Source organism: Cylas formicarius, unplaced genomic scaffold (genome assembly GCF_029955315.1).
Source record: "Cylas formicarius isolate icCylForm1 unplaced genomic scaffold, icCylForm1.1 PGA_scaffold_3__17_contigs__length_32017465, whole genome shotgun sequence".
Classification (NCBI taxonomy): Eukaryota; Metazoa; Arthropoda; class Insecta; order Coleoptera; family Brentidae; genus Cylas; species Cylas formicarius.
This window is the reverse complement of record NW_026844326.1, coordinates 13,425,021-13,450,737: the sequence shown is the minus strand read 5'-3', so window position 1 is coordinate 13,450,737 and position 25,717 is coordinate 13,425,021. Positions and strand designations below refer to the sequence as shown.

The following is a 25,717-nucleotide window of genomic DNA, read 5'->3' as shown; positions in this document are numbered from 1 at the left end:
TTATATATATATATAAATTCATAAGAAGTCGAAAAATAATAAAATGAAAACTGAACAGACACTATCTAATATATGTAAGTAAAGATAATATGATAATATAATTATGAAAGCTTAGGTAGAGGAGCTTACAATTGTTTATGCTTTAATGAACCGGTTGATACATGACTCTTGGAGTTATTATCCCCTATTTGTAACCAGAAGGTTTTACTTCAGACCAACATTTAATAAGCTTTTTTGGAATTTAATTATAAATATGCACTGTAACGTGTGGTGGATAAGTGTTTGCATTGCATGAAGTCATTAAAATAAGAGGTTACCGTGGTTGGAAAGAAAATAGTGCTTTTTTAGTCAAAAAAGCAGTTGCAGTAGCTAATTGTTAACTATTTACATACGCACTGTTAATAATTTATTTATTATTTATATCAGTTCATTATTTATATTGCCATTATGTACTGTTTCACTTTTCGACTGACTCTAGGAGCGGTGCTCGCTTTTATAGAAGTCAGCGCCTCTTCGAGATTCGCGGTATCTGCAATCGCATTTTTTTTTGCAGATATTTTTAATATACGAAATTTCTAGAATCTCTATAAAAATCTAGCCTTGGAACGTATTTTTAGTACCATTTCTAATCAACGAATTTCGAACAAATACGCATAGAAAGACAACCGGACTTAGCCCCCCGAAATAGTTTAATTAAACATAGGAATTTCGTTTAATTTTCAAGAATTTCAATTTAGTTTAACAGAAATATTTTAGCAATTGCATTAATCAGTATTTCGCATCGGCATGCCGTCGATTAAGCCGAAGCCAAACACGTATCGAAGACAGGTGTTATATACGCCGTCGTGTCGGAAGACCCCAATGCGTTCCATTAAGAGCGGTAGCGAGGACGTGATGAATAAGTTCCAAGTTATGAAGGTATTTTTAATAAAACGTATTTCCACGCGAAGATTTTCCTTAAGCGCCCAAACTGCCGCGTAATTCGTTCACCTTAATGAGCACAAAGAAAATTACTTGCCAGAGAGCTGGCGGAGTTAAAACGTCGAGGAGCAATTTAAATCGCACGGTGGCATTTTGAGTTCGAGCGCGAGGTGAAGAAACGTACACCAGCATTACTCGCATATACTCGACGTTTAGGTAAATTATCCCGAGATTAAATTTCGTATCGCACAGATCTGGCGCCGGGATTATCCAACTTCGTATTTGTTATTCTATAAGCGGAGGTGTGGTAGGCGTGTGTATGGGGGTAAGTGTATGGATCCGTCAAAACTTACTTAGTTGGGTAGTGTTAAAGGTGCTGTCTATGTAATAATATTTTCTATCTATTCACATAGTGTTTGCTCCATTTTTGTGTGTCCGTGTTTGGCTATTTCAGTTGACCAGCAAATCATTGCAATGACCAATGATGTTGTTTTTAAATTGACTAAAATCCACTTATTTTGCCAAAAATGTTTGGTGCATCGTGAACAAAGAAGGTTAAGTTACAAAATGATTCCCGACTTATTTCATCGATTTTTTGAAAGTGGCAAGTAAAACATTAAGGAACTGAAAATTTGATTCGGCCAATAATAACAATGAAAATCACTTTCTATTTACGCACTACTACTTACTATACACGCGGTTACATATAGCGTATTATTTATATTCCGTGCTCTCATTTTGACTTCTTGACTGACCGAAATGTGGTGTCGTGCTAGCTTTTTATATAATAATAATAATAATAATAATAATAATAATAATAGTCTTTATTGAGAATTGAGATAAATGATATACATAATACACAGTATTTAATACTAAATTCTCAAAGGACGAATTCTAGCTGACTAAGTCAGCAACTCAACATTAACGGAATACAATTTATCTATATATCATACACCTTTTTGACAATACAATTTGCAACAAGATAACCCCTAGTAAATAAAAATAAAATAAAAACAAAAGAAAAAGAAAAGTAAGTAATAATAAAAATAACTCTGTGATTAATTAAAAGACGAAAAACCCAGTCAGCACTTCATTTATCTAATAACACGCGTTTAATGTTCTTCCGAAATAGTTTTAAAGATGATAAGGCAAAGAAGTGTCTATGCCGATTAATAGTAGATTATGCATATTACGAATTTTACTCAGGAGTTTATTAGACACGAGCGGAGCGAGATTTCAAAATTTACCGAACGTGTTGCATACTATACTTTTTCTAAGAACCTTAGTTTTTGGGTACATTTTCGCAAAACAACACGAATACATTCATTGACATTACCGTCAGAATTAACAAGCGTCAAAATTCAAAGCGTGGGAAATATCTCCGAAAACATCCGATTGCTCCTAAACCCGTGCGGTAAAGTCCCGGAAATGTCCGAAGTGGCTCGGATCCGTGGGAAACGAAACTGACGTGGTAAAGTGACTCTTCCCGCACTCTAGGTCGGTGTATAGTTAGGTATTTTACAGACGGAAGTAGAAAAAAGTTTTTGCCGCATTATAGGTAAACCCCCCGCTCGTAAAGAGCAGATCTGTGTTGACGCACAGTTAGCGTATTCTGACTAATATTTACGAAGGCAGCGCCAAAATTTCCCGGCCTAAATATGAAAGAACCAAAGTAGAGTAATAAGTTTTTATTTTTTTTCAATATAGTCCCCCTTAACTTCAATACGCTTATTACATCTCCTAATTAACAACTCAATCCATTTAACAATATATTCTTTTGGTTTGTCTGCAAAATGAGCTAAAACAGCCTCTTTTAACTCAACTTCGTCGTTAAACCGCCGTCCACGTAAGTCCTTTTTCAAATATCCAAACAAATAATAGTCGCTGGAAGTCATATCTGGACGATAGGGAGGATGATCTATCTGTTGGAACCCACACTCTAAAATGCCAGCTTGTGCAACACCAACAGGTGCATTATCGTGCAAAAGAACGCACGCCTCTGGTCAGTTTTCCTCGACGTTTTACACGTATGCAGTCTCGCAATTTATGTAATAATGCTGCGTAATATTTATCATTGACAGTGGTAATCTATCAAAACAATTCCTTCACAACCCCAAAAGATCGTGGCCATCAGCTTTTTTGTTGACTGGTAGACTCTGAATTTTCTTGGGGGTGCTTCACCCTTACGACGCCCCTCCATTGATTCTTTTTTCGATAGAGAGTCATAATAGAGAACCATAGTTTCATCTCCAGTCACAATAGTTTCTATCACAGGCTTCGGTTCCGACCCACAGAGTTCCAAAAAAGATCTCGCACACTCGACATGGCGTTGTTTTTGAGTAGCCATCTTGCACTAACCTTATGCAGGATTCGACGAACATTTGTATCAGAAAGCTTAGTAATTTCTGAGATTTCCTTGACCTTTAAACCTCGATCACTCAATACCACTTCTTCCACAATCGTAACAATATCTTCCGTTATGACATCCACTGGTCGACCAACTCTTGAATCATTTTCAAGGGAGTGCTGTCCCATTCGAAAACGTTTTGCCCATTCTTTCAGTACTGAATACGAAGGAGAACTTTGGCCGTACACATCATCCAGCCTTTCTTTAATAATTTTAGGGGCTAACCCTTCTTTTGTGAAAAACTTTATGATTCACAGCGAAAAACCGGCTTATATTTTAAATAGGGAGGGCTAGAAGACTTTGAGATCTTGTATATTAAAACAGCGAATAGGTATCCAAATAAATTGTCCATTCTCAACCACTACAACAATTTCATTTTAGGGGACACGTGGTCATATTTCCTTATGCCTTACACAAAGCTACAACATATAGAGTCTTTACTATAAGTTCTTTTACCTAAATTTGAAATGTGTTTACTAAATCTTAATGATACGTCCATCGTTACTCCTATATTTTTGGCCTTGGTAGCAAACGACAAGGGTTCCTCATTTATCTCCATATGCAAGTATCTTTTCAGGAAGTGCATTGCAGAGTTGGAAGCAAAAAGTAGCACCTGAGTTTTAGCCGCATTTAACCTTAAAGCATGTCTCTCACTATAAGTAAAAACCTGCTGCAGATCGAAATTAATATCTGCTTCGACCTCATCATAATGGAACGCAGCGTCTATGCCTCTATTATCAATCACAATTTGAAAAAATGGTCTAATAAATGTTCCTGAAAATCAAAAGACAAATAGCTTTTAAGTGGTAAATTGTTTAGTAGATTAGTTAAATTATTTTCGTAAATTATTAATAGAAACGAATAAGACCCAAAAGCTTAGGTATATGGAAACCTTAATAAAGGATTGACTACGATAAAGTCGGTAGATACATGAAGTTCGTACTAAACTCTTAGTGACGTCTTTGACCGTATATAGACAATTTTTAATATTTTAAAGGCATCAACAAAATTTCGAAGTCAAATCCAATTACATAAACATTAAAATATATGTAAATATATATTTAAATAAAATGTATTGCCACGTTTTTATGAAAAGCGCAGTATAATAAAAAATATTGTTAAAATATATATCATTTGATTTTATTCAACAACTATTAAAATACATAACAACTATTAAAATTGTAAAATGTTAACACTGCACAACAGAAGAATCATACTCAGTTAGCATACCTTTTTAAAATCATTAACAATTTAGCTTTCTATAATGCAAAATTGGGTTTGCTATACTTAAGTGTCCTAAATAAAGCACGTCAAAAATGTACAGAACCTTTACTGTCAAAAGCACAGCTAGAAATAATTAGCAGTTGAAATTCCCAGTCGTGACAATGTTTACATCTCATAATCGATAGCAAAATAAAATAGATATATTTAGTAAGGCAAAAGCATTTTTTGCAAACTTATTAAAATATTTGTTCCGGAATGTTACCAATGCAATTGACTTATTTTAATTATTATATCCTGAGTGATAGTAGCACGATTTTAAGTTAATTTTAAAACAATTACAACTTGTTGTCTGTAAGCTGAATTAATAATATTAAATAATAATAACAAATATTTGTTTAAATAGTGATAAGTGAGATTGCCATAATATTATGTGTTATTTCAGAAAAAGGAGAATAAATTTAAATAAATAAATAAATAAATAGGTACCACCTCCCCTATATAAATATAGAGGTTCCAGAAACAGCTGGCTTTGCCTCGAAAGCCTTAATTGGAGTAGTTTCCGTGACTTTTGTAATAGTCGGGTATGCCAGTTTGTTCAAATTTAACCCCCGCAATTTTGCCTAATGAACCCAGACAACAACAACAAAATCCCGAAATTTACAAGAACGCCCAAAACGACCAAATTGCCAAATCCAATCTGCCAGGGCAGCTTTAGCTTCTCTCGCACCATTGAAACTGTTTCTATACTTATATACGGTTAACAAACTTGAAATGATATCCATGCATTCTAGGATACTGTCAGGTCAGATTGTATTTTGACTTATCACATTTGATTTTAAATAAATCTGATACGCAATTTATTTGTATAGCCTTTAAATTCCATTTCATAATGTGATGATTTTTTTATGTGTAATACTATTTAAATTGTATCCCCAGCCATATTGTGTTTATTTACAAACATTTTTGAAGGGAGCCAACAAGAAATTTAATTTTCTACTAATTATTACATTGTAAAAAGTATAAAATAATTTTGGTAAAATTGCTAAACCTTTTATGATGAATCGTCTTTCTCGGTGAAAGGACACACAAGGAAAAATTTCGAAAAGTGACATTCTGTAAGGAAATTGCTTACTCTTCTTGTACCTCGCACCATTTTTTTCAGAAAAAATAATGTAGTTTTTAGTAGTTTTTAACCAAACAAAATTGATTTTGTTGACAGATTGACAGTTATAATGACGTTTTATTTTCTAACGGTTTTGGCGTTAAATTTTCGAACGGTATCTTCCTCGTACCTAAAGTAATATCCCAAAATGTTTCTTCACACACGATTTTTCCTAGAAATTTACCATCAACACTTCGCATCTCCGGATAATTTCTAAAGAACCGTATACTCGAAAAAATGCTCAATAAAATTTTCAGTCAGTTTTATCGCAAAATGATTCCTTTTCTTTTAAGGTGCAAATAATTACAAAACAAAGTTTCCATCCATTCAAAAAAGCTTAAAGTGTTTTATTATGTGACGTATAGGGTAATTTTTTATATTTGCCTACCCACCTACACGGATTAACGGGAGTCACCTAAAAAACCTTTTAATACTAAAGTTGTATAATTTTACAATACTATCTTTCAGACTTTTAAAAGAGAACATCGCAAAATTGAGAAACAGTAGCAAATTTTTTAGTTTTGATTGGAACAAACTATATATATCCTGTTTTGACGAAAGATATTTTTTTTCTGACTTCAGAAATACATAAATTTGGCTAAGCCGTTCTTGAATTATATAAGTTTAAATTTTTGATTAACTAAACAGACGTTGATCGAGCTGACCAAGCGTTCAGTGTGACATGTTGCGTTTACTTTAAAACGGAACATTCAGTTAGGAAAATGAGTCACTCAGAGGAAAAAAAGCTTGAAGGAGTTCATCTTTTCTATTCCAATAACAGTAGAATAGCTGCAGCAATATCGTCAGATTAATAAAGGGCGACGGGTACCATCCGCGGACACAATCGTTATCCGGCAATTTAATGAAACCAAAAGTCTCAGTCGAAAAAAGAGAACCGTTGTTTGAAATGAAGATAACGACATGAATATTTTGCTCTCTTTTGAAGGCAGATATGCTTTTATGAATAATAATTGAAAATTATATTTTATAAAACTTTTTAAAATATTATAAATATCACCCCTACAAATGTATTCCAGTTCGAAGCTTACCTGAAGGAAACACAATCCAATCGTTACAATATTGTCCAGAAATGTCGAGTCTTTTAAAAGAGGATCAAAATTTATATATATATATATATATATATATATATATATATATATATATATATATATATATATATATATATATATATATATATATATATATATATATATATATATATATAATTCATTTGGTAGCTGGTCGCCGTGCGGAGGGTGTCTGTGATCGTTTTGTTGTTTTCTCTTTTTCTCTTTTTCTCTTTTTCATATACGAGTAGGCAGCAACCTCACGTCGGATATGTGGTGGAGCAATTCCAGTCAGAAAGCCTTTGAACGGGGGTAGGTGTCCAGTTACTATTATTGCGGTCTCATTGATGGTTGTGTCGACGTATTTTGTATGTTTTGAACGCTCTAGACCGGAGCCTGATATACAGAAGCTGTATACACTTGGCTAAGACAGATGTTCTGACGGTTTGCGGATTGCCTGCTCAAAATTTATATATCTATTTCGAAAGTATTTGTCTTTATGCAGTACCGCTTAAAGCCTAGTGAACGGTATAGGGTAACGCCGAGGTATTTTGGTATTTCAACAAATAATTCAAAAGGAAATCAAACTCAAACTATCGTAGATCAAAAAACACTACTATACTTAAACTATAACTCAATGCCTACAGAACTATAGGAAATTAAGATTTGGTAAGTACATTTTAAAATTTCTATTCTAAAAGATATTTTTTTCGCCCGACTCTTCTTCTCACTCAAATAACACCGCAAAGATATCAATATCTAGAAAATGACTATGAAAATTAATCACACTTTACAATTAGAGTTCTTCCCTAGGTTAGTTCGGTGGTAGTTAATACAAAAAAACGTTTTGCTTTGGTATTCGTAGGTTAATTATTCATAAATACAGCATTAACAAAACTACCAGTTATCGCTTGTTCTGAAGAGTTTAAATTTTGAATTGAACGAATAGAACTAAAATATTGATTCTCAATGTTTGTAGTTGTTTTGATTCTAAGATATTTTAAACATTTATTTTGCTTTTGTTCCATGCCTGATGGAAAAGTTACTAAGAACAAACGAAAGTTATAAGAGAGAGTTTTAAAAATCTCTTGAGTCTCTTTTTATGAAGCCTTCCATTCTATTTGATCCACTAATGATTCACTCTAGGTGAGGTTCACATGTCCACCTTTCGTCTAGGATAATAATAATAATGAAGTGTATTATTAATTATTAATATAGTATAATAAATTTATTTTATTTAAATTTTTGGTATAAGAAATGCAGATTCACACGGTAGGATTTTGGTAGTATTGCTCCAATCGCATTAATTTGCATAAGAACAAAATTAGCAATACTTCAAAGCGAAGCAAAAGCTGTTTAGAAATGTACATGGGAAAAATACTCTTGCGAAGAATCAAGGAGCAGTCACGCGTTGGCGTTTTTATATATATAAAATATATGCAACTTTTGTGTTAAAAGTTTTTGACGATGTCTTCCGTGTTCCGTAATCCAATACAAACTTAGTATTTATTTTTATTTAGTATTTTCTGCACTGATGATGAATTTTACGTCATGCGTTGTTGAAGTCTTTAGTACTATTTCGAAGACCTTAATATGTTTTTTTTTGTTTTTATTATTATTATAAAGTAAATGTTTTGTTAGTTTTCGAATTTCTAATGTTTCTAAATTTCTAGTTTCTAAAATTTAGGTCTCTGTTTCTGGCCACTGTAAGAGAAATTACATAACAAATAAAAAAAAGTATAGACCAGGTTTTAGTTTTTGTTTTTGCGTAAATTCACTATTACCAGCACCGGGGGCCATACTTTTCTAACCTGTATGTACGAACTTCCAACGTCATACACACACACACAAAACTAAATTAATTGGCAATCAGGAATTTCCTTGATTACAGCTACCGCAAATGTAATAAATATCAACGTCACGACACGTGCCCCTTGTCCTTGACGCATCCACAACAATTAGTCTATTTTACATCGTTGGATGCCAGTCCTAATTAGGGCCTCTGTCTTTGTCGAAATTGGCACCGAAACGACAGGGTCAGTAAATTGTCTGCTAAAACCGATAATGAAGGACTTGCGGTCTTATCCAGGGAGAGAGCAATAATCTCCTACCGTAAGGATTAGATACACCCTGAAGCGTTCGGAATAATGTGTAATTGCGATCACGTTGGTGGTAACCCAGCGGCCCTTAATTCAGACGTATCGACTAGTCTCTTTTGCAAGCTATATTGATACCGACCCAATATGAGCTACAAGACGCTATATGCAACAATAACCCGACTGGGCGTACACGGCAGATGTCAATAGCTTTGAAGTGACAGTTTAAACAGGCAAAGAGATTCAACGAACCTCCCAAAAGGGTCAGGAATTGCACCCTACTCGAATAATGAACTCTATAGGGAACTGCAAATCGTTTAAGGGAAATGAGAACACGCGCATACTTAATTCATCCAACAAAAAAGAGGCAAACATAAAAAGGTCAAGGCGTGACTGCTCCTTGATTCTTCGCAAGAGTATTTTTCCCACGTTCATTTCTAAACAGCTTTTGCTTCGCTTTGGAGTATTGCTAATTTTGTTCTTATGCAAATTAATATTATTCGCTCCAAATTGATCTTTTGCGATTGGAGCAATACTACCAAAATCCTACCGTGTGAATCTGCATTTATTTTTATTTTATTACACTACATTAATAATTAATAATACACTTCATTATTATTATTATCCTAGACGAAAGGTAGACATATAAACCTCACCTAGAGAGAATAATTAGTGGATCAAATAGAATAGAAGGCTTCATAAAAAGAGACTCAAGAGATTTTTAAAACCTTCTCCTATAGCTTTTGTTTGTTCTTAGTAAGTTTTCCATCAGGCATGGAACAAAAGCAAAATAAATGTTTAAAATATCTTAGAATCAAAACAACTACAAACATTGAGAATCAATATTTTAGTTCTATTCGTTCAATTCAAAATTTAAACTCTTCAGAACAAGCGATAACTGGTAGTTCTGTTAATGCTGTATTTTTGAATAATTATCCTACGAATACCAATGCAAAAAGTTGTTTTGTATTAACTATCACCGAACTAACCTAGGGAAGAACTCTAATTGTAAAGTGTGATTAATTTCCATAGTCATTTTCTAAACATTCATATTTTTGCGGTGTCATTTGAGTGATTTAAGAGTCCGGCGAAAAAAATATCTTTTAGAATAGAAATTTTAAAATGTACTTACCAAACCTTAATTTGCTATAGTTCTGTACGCATTAAGTTTAAGTGCAGTAGTGTTTTTTGATGATCTACGATAGTCTCAGTTTGATTTCCTTTTGAATTATTTGTTGAAATACCAAAATACCTCGGCGTTACCCTATACCGTTCACTGGGCTTTAAGCAGTACTACATAAAGACAAATACTTACGAAATAGATATATAAATTTTGAGCAGGCAATCGACAAACCGTCTGAACATCTGTCTTAGCCAAGTGTATACAGCTTCTGTATATCAGGCTCCGGTCTAGAGCGTTCAAAACATGCAAAATGCGTCGACACAACCATCAATGAGACCGCAGTAATAGTAACTGGACACCTACCCCCGTTCAAAAGCTTTCTGACTGGAATTGCTCCACCACATATCCGACGTGAGGTTGCTGCCTATATGGAGAAGAGAAAACAACAAAACGATCACAGACACCCTCCGCACGGCGACTAGCTACAAAATAAAGTTCTCAGATCTAGAAAAAGATTCTTTTTCGAACTAATGCAATAGAGAGTTCGGTAAAAAAAAATTAAGGTGGAAGGAGGGATTGGTTAGAACAACGCACAAAATTTAAAAGAAGAAATTGCTTTCGGAAGTCAATACCCTTAACCTGTATCGAGGAACCTAATTCGAATGACAGTTGGGGTTCCAAGATGCAAGACAAATATAGGGCTAGATGGAGCTACTTCAGGACAACGACACGATATTCCACTTGGAGAGAGACAAAAAGAAAAGTTATGTGTTAAGTTTTTTTTATTACATAAGGGATGATTTTTGATACTCTTTACTGTATGCAACCTAAATTGGCAATAAATAAATAAATAAATATTCACATTGGAATGGCAATAAGGATACATTGCTCAGAACTGAAAAAACAGGAAACTTGTTTTTTCTATACTCGATGGGCTGTACGGACCAAGTTTTAGCGATCGATATGGACTTCGAAATATCATCCACGGTGAGTTCAAAGTAGTCTGGTATGACAAGGTGCACATTCCCGCAGTCTTCAACTTGTTCCTCTGCACAATGCGAAACATTCAGCTTCTCTTTGTTGCATTTTGAATTGTATAGTCTGTCTCAATCTTCATTGTGTTGGCTTTCGATGTACCCTCCCCAATAAAACTTTAACGGGGTTATTACCTATTTTTATTAGGTAAGTATATTTCTTTCTTTCTGATATATTTCTTGAGTTTTGACCATATGTGGCAATTTTGAATAATCATTTTTATTGTATGTTTCGAAAAATTTATTTTATGAAAATATAACAATGTCCCGCCAAAATCATTTGTTGCTTGACGCAACACAGGTTGTGAAAAGTGTGTATGAAACTTTAATCAGTAGAGGACTTATTAAAAAAAAAGCTTTAAGTTAAACCTGTCTACTTACAAAAACGCCAATATCGTCGATAAAGGACATTATTAATAGTAGAGAATTGAATTAAGGCAATAAACGTAGCGATGGTCAAACTCACTGTATAGAAAATAGTGATCAAGACCTAATAAGAACTTTCGTCAAACCGAAAGGTCAAAGGTCAGAGCAAAATGTTACCCCCACTTTAAGCACCAGTGTTCAAAATTTGATAAAAAATACCAAAATTGAAGACTTAAATATCTATACAAAACAACATAAGTCCTATTATAATTAATCTCAATGACGATTCTGCTAGTGAAACAGAATTAGATTTAGATATTTAGAATTAAAATGCATAAATATTTTTTCTTAGTGTAATTTAAAAAGATTATACCCAACCAAAGAAAAAAAAATGTTATTGGCAAAACCTTTGAGAGTCCGTCCATAATGTTCTGTCCTTTAATACCTACCAAACCCGAGCTTTATTGGCCGCCGGCAAGTAACTTCTATAATTGCGGGTAAAAGCCAGTAGGATGAAGATTGATACAGGCTGTACTAGTATGTTCAATTTTTTTCAACCTGTGTTAGTCGTTCATAAATTAGCCACAATTTTGAAACTCTCTTAGAAACTACATCTTTATATTTTACATAGGCTTTTGCACCAAACATTTGCAAACTAAATTTAATAGTAAACTAAAAATTTTTCGGTATTTCAAAATTACAAATTCAACTGAAATGTAAATTAAACCGAATTGCGTGTTCCTGTTAAAACTACATAATAACAATAAGAAATAGGATTCTTGCAATGGCGAATTGAAACTATACTCGAGATTATCCTCTCCTCCAAAATTGAGAGGGATCGTGATAAAAAATACTCGAAAATCGTTGAACGAGTCAAAGTTGAAAATTGAATCAAAAAACGACCATCACTTTTTCAAAAATTATTTTAATTCTTATTAATTCATTTTATATATATATATATATATATATATATATATATATATATATATATATATATATATATATATATATATATATATATATATATATATATATATATATATATATATATATATATATATATATATATATATATATATATATATATATATATATATATATGTATATATATATATATATATATATATATATATATATATATATATATATATATATATATCAAAGACATTATTTAACTAATTCTTAAACTCTCATACTTGCAAATGTTTTTTCATTATTTTGTTTTGTCAGCATATCACATATTCCATTGATCCAAGACCTATCGTGACCTTACTTGCCGTAGATTTGTGTTAGGTGAATTGAAATTATATCAGTTCGCCCCATTGTAGTTGGTAGTACATTGACCATCAATTGATTTATTTAATAATGATATATATAAGGAATATCCGACTACGATACTTTCCAATTCGGGAATCCCAATAATAATATGGACTCCATTTGGTTCCCAGAACGACATGAGGGCGACGTATTGTATATAAAATACATATAAATTTCATGGCATTTTTTAAGTTATTTCGGTAAATTGACTGGTCAATTGACACAAAAAATTTGACCGGACAATTACACAACCTTATGTGTAGGTAAGGACATACTTATATTATGTACTTAAAATTTTTGCTAATAATTATACTCTTATTTTTATAACTCTCTAACCAAAAATTTGTATTAATTTTCTGATTCGTTTAAAATGAAAAATAATAAATAATTCAACAATTGCTGACTTGTGTCTATATAAAATTGTTTGCTAATTTCATTTATATTTTTAAACATCTATTTTTAGATAAAAAATAGTAAAAAAGGTATATTTTTTATAAGGGGATTCAATTTGCATTTTGCAGTCGAGCTATGAGGACAAATTGATCTTTCTCCGCAAAAATAAACATAACCCCAACTAATATCGACGCTCGCCATATTTTTTTATATCCGGGTGCCTATTTTAATTACGTCAAAACCCACTAACGGTTGAAATGAATAATCCAAATGGTATTTTAGGGATTGCCGAGCAATAGATATTCCGAAGCGTACCCGAAAATTCCAGAGAAATTCAAAAGTCACAGGAATTTATTATGTCAGAAATCGTCCCGCGTTCACGTTATTTGCAATAGAAATTGGAGGGCACAAATTGCATTCGCACACGACGACCATGCCTTAATTCCGGAAAATTCCCGGCAGCATTTTGTTCGGAAAGATGGGTTACTGAAATTCGAAAATGCCATCGAATTGCGTCGGCTTCTTTTCGTTCTTCAAAAGTCATTTTTGAAACATGCGGGGTTATTTTACGATAATATCAGACAAACAACAGTAGTAGATCAGTGACGCTGATCGTATAATTAGAAATATTCGTTGATAAAAAGCTCGATTAGACTGAATTCATAATTATTTCTTGTTGACCTGCGTAAGATTAATAAAAAATGTATATCTTTGTCAAAATTTATTTGACATCCTTATAATGTTAATTAAGTGCATGAAATACGAAACTCTCGGAAGAAATAACAAAACACAACCACTGCTCCGAAGAAGAAATATCAGAGAACCTCAGAATTCAACTCTTCCATAATATCAATCGGGATCTTAAACAATACTTATCCATCATACGTACAACTCTCAATAATGTTAGAAGCTGTATATAAACAAAAAAATAAGCACTTTTGTGCAGCGACATTAACGTCAAATTGCTTGAAAACAAGAGAAAAACTAAAATACTAAAAAATATAATTCTTGAGTATAATTTAGTTGTTTCTATAGTAGAGCCCACTTGAATAACTTATCATTCTAGAACATGCATTGACAATATTTTCGTCTACTTTACCAGACTAAAAAGCTTGGTTGTAGACGCATGTGTCTCTAACCACACGTTTCAGCTCTTCATTTTTGAGGAGTTCTGTCATAATAATTGTACGGAACGAGTTTTCAGAAAGTTTAGCAAAAATAATGTAAATTCTTTTATAGATTTCATATCCAACACAGATTGAAATAATTTGCTGTACGATATTCAATCCGATGACTTAGATAAAAATTTTAACACTTTTTACGAAAAACTAAAACAAATATTTATGTCAAGTGTTCCATTTGTAAAAAAAGGAAACGACTCGTACAGGCAAAAAAACCAATTGGTTTAATAGAGAATTAAGAGAGCTGAGTCGTGCGGTACGCGAGATGAATAAAAGAATAAAAAATTATCTATATAATAAAAAATACATAGAACTTAAATCCTCTTACAACAAAAAACTTAAACACGCAAAGAAAACTCACCACAATTTAGGGTTATTGAAATCTGATAACATAAGTAGGGAAAGTTGGACAATAGTCAGGGAAAATAGCAACCATAAAAGTAAATCCTCTTCTATAACTAACATAACTGTTGGTGGTGAAACAATTCAAGACGGATACAAAATCTGTGAAACTTTTAATAAATATTTTGTTGATTGTGCTATCAATAGCAAGCAGCATCAAAATCTAACGCCCGATATCCAAATACACTCAAGCTCTATGTTTCTCTACCCTGCTACAACAGTAGAGATAAAACAAGTAATTTGAAAAGTATGCCGTAAGAAATCATCTGGAATCGATGAAATACAGGGCACGTTGTTGATTTCTATTAAAGATGTTATAGCTCCTATTCTATCATATTTAGTCAATTTGAGCTCATTGCAAGTATCCAAAAGACTTAAAAAACTCAAAAATCGTACCGATTTTTAAAAATAAAAGCAATAAAACCAACATAGAGAACTACCGCCCGCTAGCTCTTCAATGTCAAGTGGCAAAAATCTTTGAGTCCTGTTATAATGGCAGACTGCAGAGGTTCCTTGAAAAATATTCTTTGATTTCTAATGGTCAAAACGGATTCAGAGCCAACAGCTCCACAATTACAACACTGGTCTATGCTCTGGGGCATATCTACGACAGCCTTAACAATAAAACAGTCACACTAGGCTTATTTTTTGATTTAACCCTCGCATTCGACACTGTCGATCACAGCCTGCTCTTAAAAAAACTGGAAAATATCGGCGTTAGAGGTCCAGCAAACTCATGAGTCAAATCTTACCTCTCCGAGAGAGTACAGCAGGTTATGATCGACGGTTCGAAATCGAGCCCTCAATATGTAGGCAGCGATACCCCGCAAGGATCCTGCCTATCACCGCTCCTCTTTAATTGTTTTATTAACGATTATTTGTACTGTATGCAGATGACACAAGCATTTTAGTTACAGATAAAAGCAGAGCTAATCTAAAAGGGACCGGAGAAACAAGGATTACGAGGGTGAATGAATGGTGTCGCGATAACGGACTACAATTAAATAGATCCAAGTCGCTGGCTACGGAAATAGGCACAAAAAATACTCGCGTTGAATCTAGTATTTTTATCCAATTAGAGGATCGTTCTGTAGAAAAGATGGAGGCTACTAAGTTTTTCGGTTTGCACATTGACAATAAACTTACATGGAATCATCCCATCCACAACATATTTCCAAATTAAGCTCCCGCTCATACGTAATCCAAAATATTAGAGATACGGTATCCATTGAAGTTTTAAAGCTGGTGTACTATGGGCTGTTCCTGTCACACCGGGTCTTCTTAGCACAAAAACGTGCTATTCGTTACATGATCCGTGTAACTAGTAAACATTCATGTAGGGATTTAATTAGGGAACTTCAGATCATAACACTTCCGTCATTATATATAAAGTAACATGACAATATGGAATAGGAAATGTGACTTGCACGACCATGACACGTGGCAAAGAGATTATTTGGACGTTCCATTCTCTAAACTGCATATCGGGCGGTATTTTGGCTTGAAAATATATAACAGAGTATTAAATTTCTATAAATACTTCGAAGAAACTGATAGTTTATCTGTGAAACGTCAGCAATTTCGACTCAGCAAAAACCGACGCAGGAGGAATCCAGAAGTTTTGTAAAAAGTAATTTATCTTTGTTTAGGTAAAGAATTAAGATCTTTTTAACTCACAGATGTCTCTACTCAGTAGATGATTTTTTTAAATGTAATTTTTAAATGTATTGCTTGAACACTGTATTTTAATGTGATGTGACGTGCTTAATATACCCATATATGTGTTATATGTAGTATCGAAAATTGAAATAAATATCTATCTATATCTATCTATCAATCAATAACCTAAACTCAAAAATAGTTATTCTCAGCTAACAACCAGTGCAGAACCTGTTCGCAATTTTGTTGAACAAATAATAATGTACAATATCCGTTGATGTGGTTCATGTAAAATGTCAAAAAACTTACATTGGAAGACAATTAGCATTCCGCATATATATTCTAAACCTTTTATGGTAATTTTTTTCAGAAATCCCTGGGTTCCCCTTACGCCAGAAATGTATAGGCACGACCAGGATCTCAAGAGTTCCTATTTTCGGCGAAAAGCTCCACAAGTGGACCCCAGCAGGTACACATGGATGCCGTCGGATGATGAATCTGTCAGAATGGAGAAACCCAGATCTATTCTGGACGTGTCCTATCGCATGAACCAGGTTCAAGTGGCGACACCACCTGCTCCTCCGGGGTAAGTCCGTTAGTCCGCGTGGATATGGGTATTCCTTTGCCTAGCAATGGTCTATATCCGGCATAGTTGGGCATAGGTATGTCGTGAGGTAATCTCAAAGTATCGTTAGCAATAGCTTTAGCAATTTGATCCTTCGTGTCTTGGGATACGATACCCTCCAATTCATTTATATGTTGTTCCGGAACTTTGCGTTGGTATATTGGCTCACAACAAGTCCTCTTTTGAAAGTCGTCCCATATTTTGCCGCACTTCATAAACTTTTCATTTAATGGCTTATAAATATCTGCCTGAAATTTCACATCTTCACTGCGATCTCTCTCGCTTACCGCGGGTGATATTTTTTTAAACCACCGCGTAGCTTCGCATTCCGCGCTTCTCCACTCAGAGGTGTACACGTAATTGATAATCGTATCTCTGGTCTCTGTATCGGATACGTCGTCAAAACATACCGCTGGGGCCAGTAAAATTCTTGGCCTAATCCTGATATCTTTCGGTTTTTGTTCCAACGAAAACTGCTCGAAATTTTCAGCCGATACTCTTTTCGTGTAAATATCAAACGGAATATGAACACCTTGTTTCCATTTAGCAAACGTTTCGTGGTCCTCGAACGGTTGTTTAAGTGGTGGTTTCTCCAATTCTTCTAGCTGAGTCTTTTCAGAACGGCGGATTTCCCTTTTTATATTATAGTTGGGTTTGTAGCTGCTTTGGTATGTGGTATCTTTTTGAAATGGATCTAATGGCGGCAAACTTCTAGGCTCCATTTAAGGATAGTAAAAAATAAATTGACACAATTTCACGTCCGCTGTCACCCATTTTATATACAAGTAGTTGGTCATTGTTACACTTGAGCTCAATAAAAAGTGGTATAAATGGTATTTTATTGTTATTTTATATTTTTGGCCATAGTTCAAATTCTGCTGTCATGAACATCCGAAGGCGACGGTTTATAGTCATTGAATTGTCCATTGTCGTGCTTTTCTAATCGCTTGTTGATTTCGTTATGTTTTTATTTATTCAAATTTATAAAAATGTGAGAATTTAATGGACTAACGATAAAAATTAAATGTTGTAACGACTCAACATCATCATATTATAAAATGAACGACAAGGAATTTTTGCAACGATTTCGTTTAACAAAAAATAAAGGCGCTTTTCAAATTGCTTCCCCAGTAATCTTTCGGAGAAGCAGAATCTACCGTATTCATTGGATAACATTGTCCGTAGAAATCAAGAATTATCAGCCTCAAAAATAGTACTTCCAACGGTGATATTTCCTACAACCGGAAGAGTTCAATGTTCTGGTGTAGATGAAGCGGTAAATTTTAGAAATCAAAGAGGATATATTTTTTTAATGTCCAAGCAATTTGTGGCCATCAGTTAAAAATTTGGGACATTGTCTGTCGCGCCTTTTGAAAATGGAGAGTTTGGTGGAAACCCCTCTGTTGGGGGATAGTGGTTATGGTATCAAACCTTACCTGATTACTCCACACTCTAATCCAAGAACAAATTAGAACTAGAAATCTAATAGAGAGATGGTTTGGAGTTTTCAAGGTTCCCTTAGCATTAGCATTAAATTGAGTGTCTAAAAAATTAAAGAAAATGTTGTTTCATGCACATTTATTCATAATATTGCACGTACGAGGTGTGTTCAAAAAGTATCGCGAATTTTGAATTTTCGCGGGTTACGTATATTCGAATTTCGAATTTTTTGTGGCGTTATGTTGGTACTCATGTCTCTCATTTATGCCGACAAGCTCGGTCATTTTGAATGTTCATTTAATTGTTGACAGCTGCTTTGCTTGCACGTGTTTTGGATCGTCTTCGATTTTTACCTATTCAAAAAAATGGATCAAAGAACCTGTATCAAATTTTGTGTGAAAAACGAAATTAAGTGCGCGGATGCATTCCGAATGTTGACTGTGGCATGCGGAGAAGCTACCTTGGACCGAAGCAACGTTTATCGGTGGTACAAAATGTTCTCAGAAGGCCGAGAAGATGTGAACGACAAAGAGCGTGCCGGACGCACGAGCACTTCAACAACAGACGAAAAAATTAATGAAGTGGCGAAAATGGTATTGGCCAAACGTCGAATCACCGTTAGAGAAGTTGCTGAGGACCTAAACATATCGATGGGCTCGTGCCATTCGATTTTTATCAATGATTTGGGCATGAGACGGGTCGCCGCGAATTTCGTACCAAAATTGCTCAATTGTAACCAAAAACAGCATCGCATGAACATTGCTAATGAGATGTTAAACTCTGTCCGCGACGACCCAAATTTGCTCCAGAGGGGCATAACTGGTGACGAATCCTGGGTTTATGGTTATGACGTGGTAACCAAAGCTCAATCATCTCAATGGAAGCTGCCGCACGAACCAAGACCGAAAAAAGCGCGCCAAGTTCGGTCGAATGTGAAAGTTTTGCTGACAGTTTTGTTCGATTGCAGGGGCGTGGTGCATCATGAGTTCTTGCCACAGGGAAGAACGGTCAATAAGGAATATTACCTGCAAGTTATGCGCAATTTGCGCGAAGCAATCCGCCAGAAACGCCCGGATTTGTGGAAGAACAAAAATTGGCTATTGCACCACGATAACTCCCTTGCTCACACATCGTTGCTTGTGCGCGACTTTTTGGCCAAAAACAACACACTAATGATGCCGCAGCCACCGTATTCCCCAGATCTGGCCCCCTGTGACTTTTTCTTGTTCCCTAAACTGAAGAGGCCCATGAAAGGACGACGTTACGCTTCTCTTGACGAGATAAAGACGGCATCGAAGGAGGAGCTGAAGAAGATTAAAAAAAATGATTTTTTGAAGTGCTTCGAAGATTGGAAAACCGTTGGCACAAGTGTATAATATCTCATGGGGATTACTTTGAAGGGGACACAATAGATATTCATGAATAAATAAATAATTTTTGAAAAAACACAAAATTCGCGATACTTTTTGAACACACCTCGTATGCTCAAAAATGATTCATTTGACATTTTCAGCGTTTGTTAGATAAATGACTTTATTATCTTTATTAGGTATTTTAATTTGCATAATTTCCATCAGTACCAATATTATAAACATAAAACTGCAACATAATTAATAATTAGTGAAATATGATTTATATGTAAGGCGCCATTCAGATAGTTAATTCTAAACAATTACAACACGAGTTCCCGCATCTCCTTTATTTTAACATTGCGAGTTATTTAATTGACTTTAGTCCTCAGTATCAGAAACGTTCCCCAAACGCAAACGACTGAGTCCAGGTCTGGATTTCCGATTACTTGCAATAAATTTGAGATTTATTTTTCGCTTGACAGAGACAGATGAAGATCATTAAATTCGCGTTTAACATCGACTCTCTGGGAGGTCAACCGTTAAACCAGAGATTTCTGGATTGTATTTAAATATTTTCATTTAAAAAAAAACGCGTTAAAATATCGATAGAACATTGTGACCAAAAAATCGTAATCGTAATTATAACTCACCCATCAAACATGTGCGTGTCAAAATATTGCTAGGAAAGCGTTACCGCGCAAATGGTATATTTCCAAAAAACATTTTCCAATAAAGTTTCCGCAAGTTTTAGTTGTATGTGTTTACCGCCGATGCGATGTAAATAAAACGCGCATATATTCCTCAACCCTCATTGCCCCCACGCCGAAAATAAAACCGAGTCGACGTATTTTTGAGTTTGAAGGGATAAACGCGATAACAGCAGGGATATAAAGGGGAGACCTGAGAGAGAAATTATCGGAAGAGCAATATTTTTGATGGAAATAATGTGAGAAGACGGGCGTATCAGCTAATACACAATAGGCACTTGTCCAAACCCTATATCGATTTCCCTTGGGGAATAAATATATACCTACGTCGGAAAAAAATCAACCGCAGGAGTGGAAAATCGATAACTGTGCAGCAAAAATCCCAACTTTTTATGTTTTATTCCAAACTGTAACATATTTGATAGATATATATTTAGGAGTTAATACTCCGTCTATAGATATCAGCAATAATAGTCATTTTGGCATGTGGTGGTTTCACGAAGTAAATGAAACAATGTAAAATGTAATCGTTGAAGCCGTTGATAACTCTCCAAATTACTCACCAACGGACCATCTGATGAGGGATCAAACTCTGAGACCTTCAACCGTAAACTATTACCCGTTACGTATTCTTATTTGTCTATAGGTGATTTAAGTAGGCTTGACAATGCGAACGGTTGAATTTTACTCAATATAGATGCCATCATTGTTTTAATCCACATCCCTCGTTTAACCGTCCAAATTTCAGAATTTTCAGAAAATTTCAGAAAAGCGCAGATATTTCTGGCAGCAAACATAGAAAACTGTAGTCTTAAATTATTTGACTGTGAGAAAGAATGACAAGTACAAGTCCATGCCAATATTATCCAAAACTGAGAAAATGTCCCCATTTCGGTGATATCAGTTTAGATACCTAAACAGTTTAAATAACAAAGAGGTTTCCAAGAACTGATAAATAATGAATCTGCATATTCAGGGATGGTGGATGACTTTCACATTTAGAATAAAATTTTCATGCGTTAGTTGGTTGTAAATCATCCTAGAATATTTACTATGCTTATGTTTTATGGATTTTGTATCTTTATTTCCATTTTTTCCATTTCCATTTTAAATTAATGTTTGGAATTTCAAAAACACTGACATAGAGATATTGAGATGCGTTGTTGTGGTTTAATGTTCAAAACAATTATTTAAATCTTCGCTCATATAACTATAATTCTAAAAACTCTGTTACTTTAGTTATAATCCTCACTCCTATAAATATATTGACCAAATAGTCTTATTGTACAGATAAATTTTAATCACACAAAATCACAAACCGAAAAAAAAGCAAACTTTGAAAAAATTAATGAATGAATGAAGACAGTACTCGAGTACCGATTAATATCCGAAGAATTCGAATACTTGACTTAGCACTAAATATAACAATCTAGAAGTTTTGTAAATTTTCAATATAATACCCAAGCAAACTAAAATTTCAAAATTGCACAAAGTTAAATAGGTTTTCTGATCCTTAAAGCAAAACAAAATGTCTCAATTATTTATGTGATAAAAATATTTATCAAACGCGTCATTTTTGTAAACCGATTAAAAAGTAATCCGTGATTTAATTAGAGCGAGATGAAATGAAGTTCGCTGCAAATCGAGACAAACTGAGAAGTATTTGGCGTTAATACTCAATATCTATTCTTGAAGATAGGTGATAATTCCGACTCACCTTTGAACAAACTATACAACAAATATAGCTCCACCTCTTAATTTACGATGCACATAGGTCAAACTAAAAGAAAAAGAAAAAGTCAGAACCAAGTTGTTGCCACATGTTATAATAGCACTCCACCATACAGTTTATTTTCAAAAACGCACATTTTCTCGAATTCTTATTATAATGTAACCTCTTTTTTTATCTTTATCTTGATATACAGTTTATAGTACCGACATGAGTAGTTTAGAGAAATATTTCTTAAAATTCACTGCATTATTTAACATACATCTTATGGGGTTGGATATACAATCCTCTGAGCGGAAAATTGTAGCTAGATTTAAATTAAATATAAAACACTGTTCATTTTTCAAATAAACTTCTGCAATAATACTATTAAAAAATCTTCTGAATTTCTTTTGCTTCGGTTTTTGCTCTTGTTGAAACTTCGGCAAGTTCCACTCATAATCAACCGACGCAGAAGGAATCCAGCAGACTAGTAAACAGAAAACACAATTTATATTGTTAATTTTCATAAAATCATAAAGTACATAGGATAGGATATGACGAAGTCTCATTGAAACTACTATCGACCACACCAATTTCGACTAAAATAACCCTGTTACCTTGACCCGATATCGAAGTTATTGCTCGATCCGCCTCAATTTCAAGAAATTATCGTCCATTGATGCCGCTAACTTAAAATCCGCGAGTGGATTTGTTGTACGACACAATATAACATGTGAGTTTCCAGAACTCTAAATACTTCAATTTTTCAAAAAATCAACATCTACTTGTTCAATAATGCATTCCACGAACTCTCTTCGGTTGTTGTGTGAATTGAAACTTGTAAGCATGGAGACGCTGAACTTTTTTGAGAATACGCTGTAGAGGGCTTCTTAAAATTTGCAATTTTTGTCCACAACACTGATTTGATGCTGTATTTACCTCCTCCACTCAATGACTCTGAATTTAACGTTTTATCTGAAATATTGTTCTATAATGTTCCATGATTAATTATAAATTGTTCTTTACTCAGGGTTGTCAAAAGTTTACTGCAAAAATGGCGGCAAATTTAAATCTTGCTTTAATTTAGGAAAATAAGGGAAAATGTTGAAATATTTTAAGCCGTATTCGGAGCGGCATTAACACTGTAATGGGCCTATTTGCTTTCAAACCGCCAATAAAAATATGACGCTAGATAAAAATATTCCTTCGATTCGGCTCTATCTTGCCACGAAGGTGCAAAATATATATTCAATAAAACTTGTCAACTTGCATTCGTCCCGAATTTTTACGATCGAGATTTTTCCGAATTCTCCAACGCTGTTTATTTCCGTCAGGCGATCGAACGGAATAAATCATATCGGCAAACTTTTAAGTTTTTCCACGAAACCAAGTAAACATATTGACGCAGTGAGTTTTGCCGGAAAATGTGTGTGCAAACCCGCCTTTTTGGCGAAATTTTTTCAGTTCTGTTCGTAATTCTTATTTGTGTTGTTGTTCTTATCGTTCTTAATTGTTTGTCGACCAGGAATGGAACAAGTTTGGTACTGACTTGAGTGAAAATATAAAAGCCAATTATGTCCATTTTGTACTAAACAGATCATTTTATTTAACCAGCCTAACGCCGTGGCTAACAAAACATCATTAACTTCAAGCCTAAAACATCAACAAGAGCTAATTGGATTGCCTTTTTAAATATGTTTTGAAAAATCATGATAGCATTAAGAAACAGTATCATACTTCCTAATAACATGGGAAAACAGTATCATACTTCTTTACTTCGCAATAGATAGAATTTTATACAGTCTAGTAAGAAAGTATTTCAAAAATTGCTAATGCCATAATCTCTAAAATTTTGACTAGCATTATAACAAAATTTGACGGCATGTTTAAATTATTGCTGGGTTACACTGGGAATGTCCCATTATGTTGCATCAACAATCACAAAAATCCTTGCAATTCCTAATTCATTTTGTATACGAACTTATATCAGTACTACCACCACAAAAAAATCAAGTTAATCCTTTATTAAATTAGTTTACTTTGGAGCAAATATCTCAAATCAATGTATTGATTATCACTTTTATATAAACCGAATTTTTTTTAATATACCTGTGGGTGACAATAATAACATTAGGAATAAAAATCTCCAATATGGAATTGAATTGAATTGAATGTAGTTTTTGGTTCGATTCTACATAACCCTTGCTTTCTAAAAAGAAAATTTATCCTACACACTTTAATCTCAACAAAACAGGTTAATTATTAACTTAACCATTTGAACAGAAATAGGCTTTTTCAAAAAATGCTTGCCTGTTAAAAAAGTACTTCGGACGTCAATTCTGGGGCCTACTAACTAACCAAAACATGGGCTCTCAAAAATGTATTCATACAGTTTTGTTAAACATTGAATGCCTAAATGTCATTAATTAAAACAAAAGAGAAGAATTGTTGTTTAATAGGCCAGAAATAGCAAAATGACCCTGATAATGACAATTTTATATCAACCAAACATTTGTCAAAATGAAAAATGAAACAATAGCTTTCAGAACTAACAACACAATAGGAAAATTTTTAAAAAACAATAAAACGAAATGTCCAAAATCTCAACAATCAGGTGTCTACAGGTTGAAATGCGGATCTTGTCCTAAAATTTATATTGGACAAACAGGTAGATCCTTCAAGAAACGCATTAATGAACATAAAAGATCGTTTAAAAACAATAGTCTAGATTCTAATTATGCTACACATTTAAACACAGAAAAACACATTTTTGAAGACAATTTTGATATTTTACATACAGCCACAAAAAGTAGAAAATTCAATTTATTGGAAGCCATGGACATTAACAAAATGAGACATTCAAATGTATTGCTTAACGATCAATCAGATTTAAATACCTCTCCTTTATTGAACTTAAATTCTCACAACAAGATTAATTAAAGTTTTATGGTCATTTTTCGGTATATATAGTAGCAGGTAGTTTGTAAATATTACATTTGATAAAAAAACGGTGTTGTCGAAACAATTGTCATGTTAAAATATATAATTTCGTGAAAATCTGAACTTTTGGTTCTTATTTATTTTGCCTTGATAATACTCCAAATATAATTGCCAAATGATCGCTTCACTTTTAAATTTTATTGTAAAAATTTGTAAATCTACATTTTTGTCGATTTAACACTGAACCTCGCAGTGCTCACAAAACCCTGCGACTTTGCCTGCAATTGCCGATATGCATTTAACGTCCAAAAGCTAAGCCGTTTTTGCACCAGATACCAACATTAAGTTGGTTTACGACCCAATATTGGGTTATCTTTTCAGAAAGAAGCACGTAAGTTTCGCCCGATCGCACACGCTGACGTCATTCGACGACGCCATGTCATCGTTAAGCTCGTCGTCGAGCAATTTGAACCGCATGACTCGAAGCCAAGAGAGGCTGTTAGACGTGAGGAAAATCGAAATGCCGCAGCCCATCACCAAGCAGCCAGAGCCGTCGGATAATTTACTTCTTTTAGGTAGGTAATATGCCC

At 33.9% G+C, this 25,717-nt stretch overlaps 1 protein-coding gene across 1 annotated transcript in view; it reads left to right on the top strand.

The window, feature by feature from the left end:
- LOC132699726 (uncharacterized) overlaps positions 1 to 17,080 on the top strand; it is a 135,519-nt gene extending 118,439 nt beyond the window's left edge. Inside the window, exon 6 of the mRNA XM_060666593.1 lies at positions 16,723 to 17,080. Coding sequence (XP_060522576.1) covers positions 16,723 to 16,942 — 220 coding nt within the window. The 3' untranslated portion in view covers positions 16,943 to 17,080. The remainder of the gene's footprint in view (positions 1 to 16,722) is intronic.
- Positions 17,081 to 25,717: the final 8,637 nt, after the last annotated feature.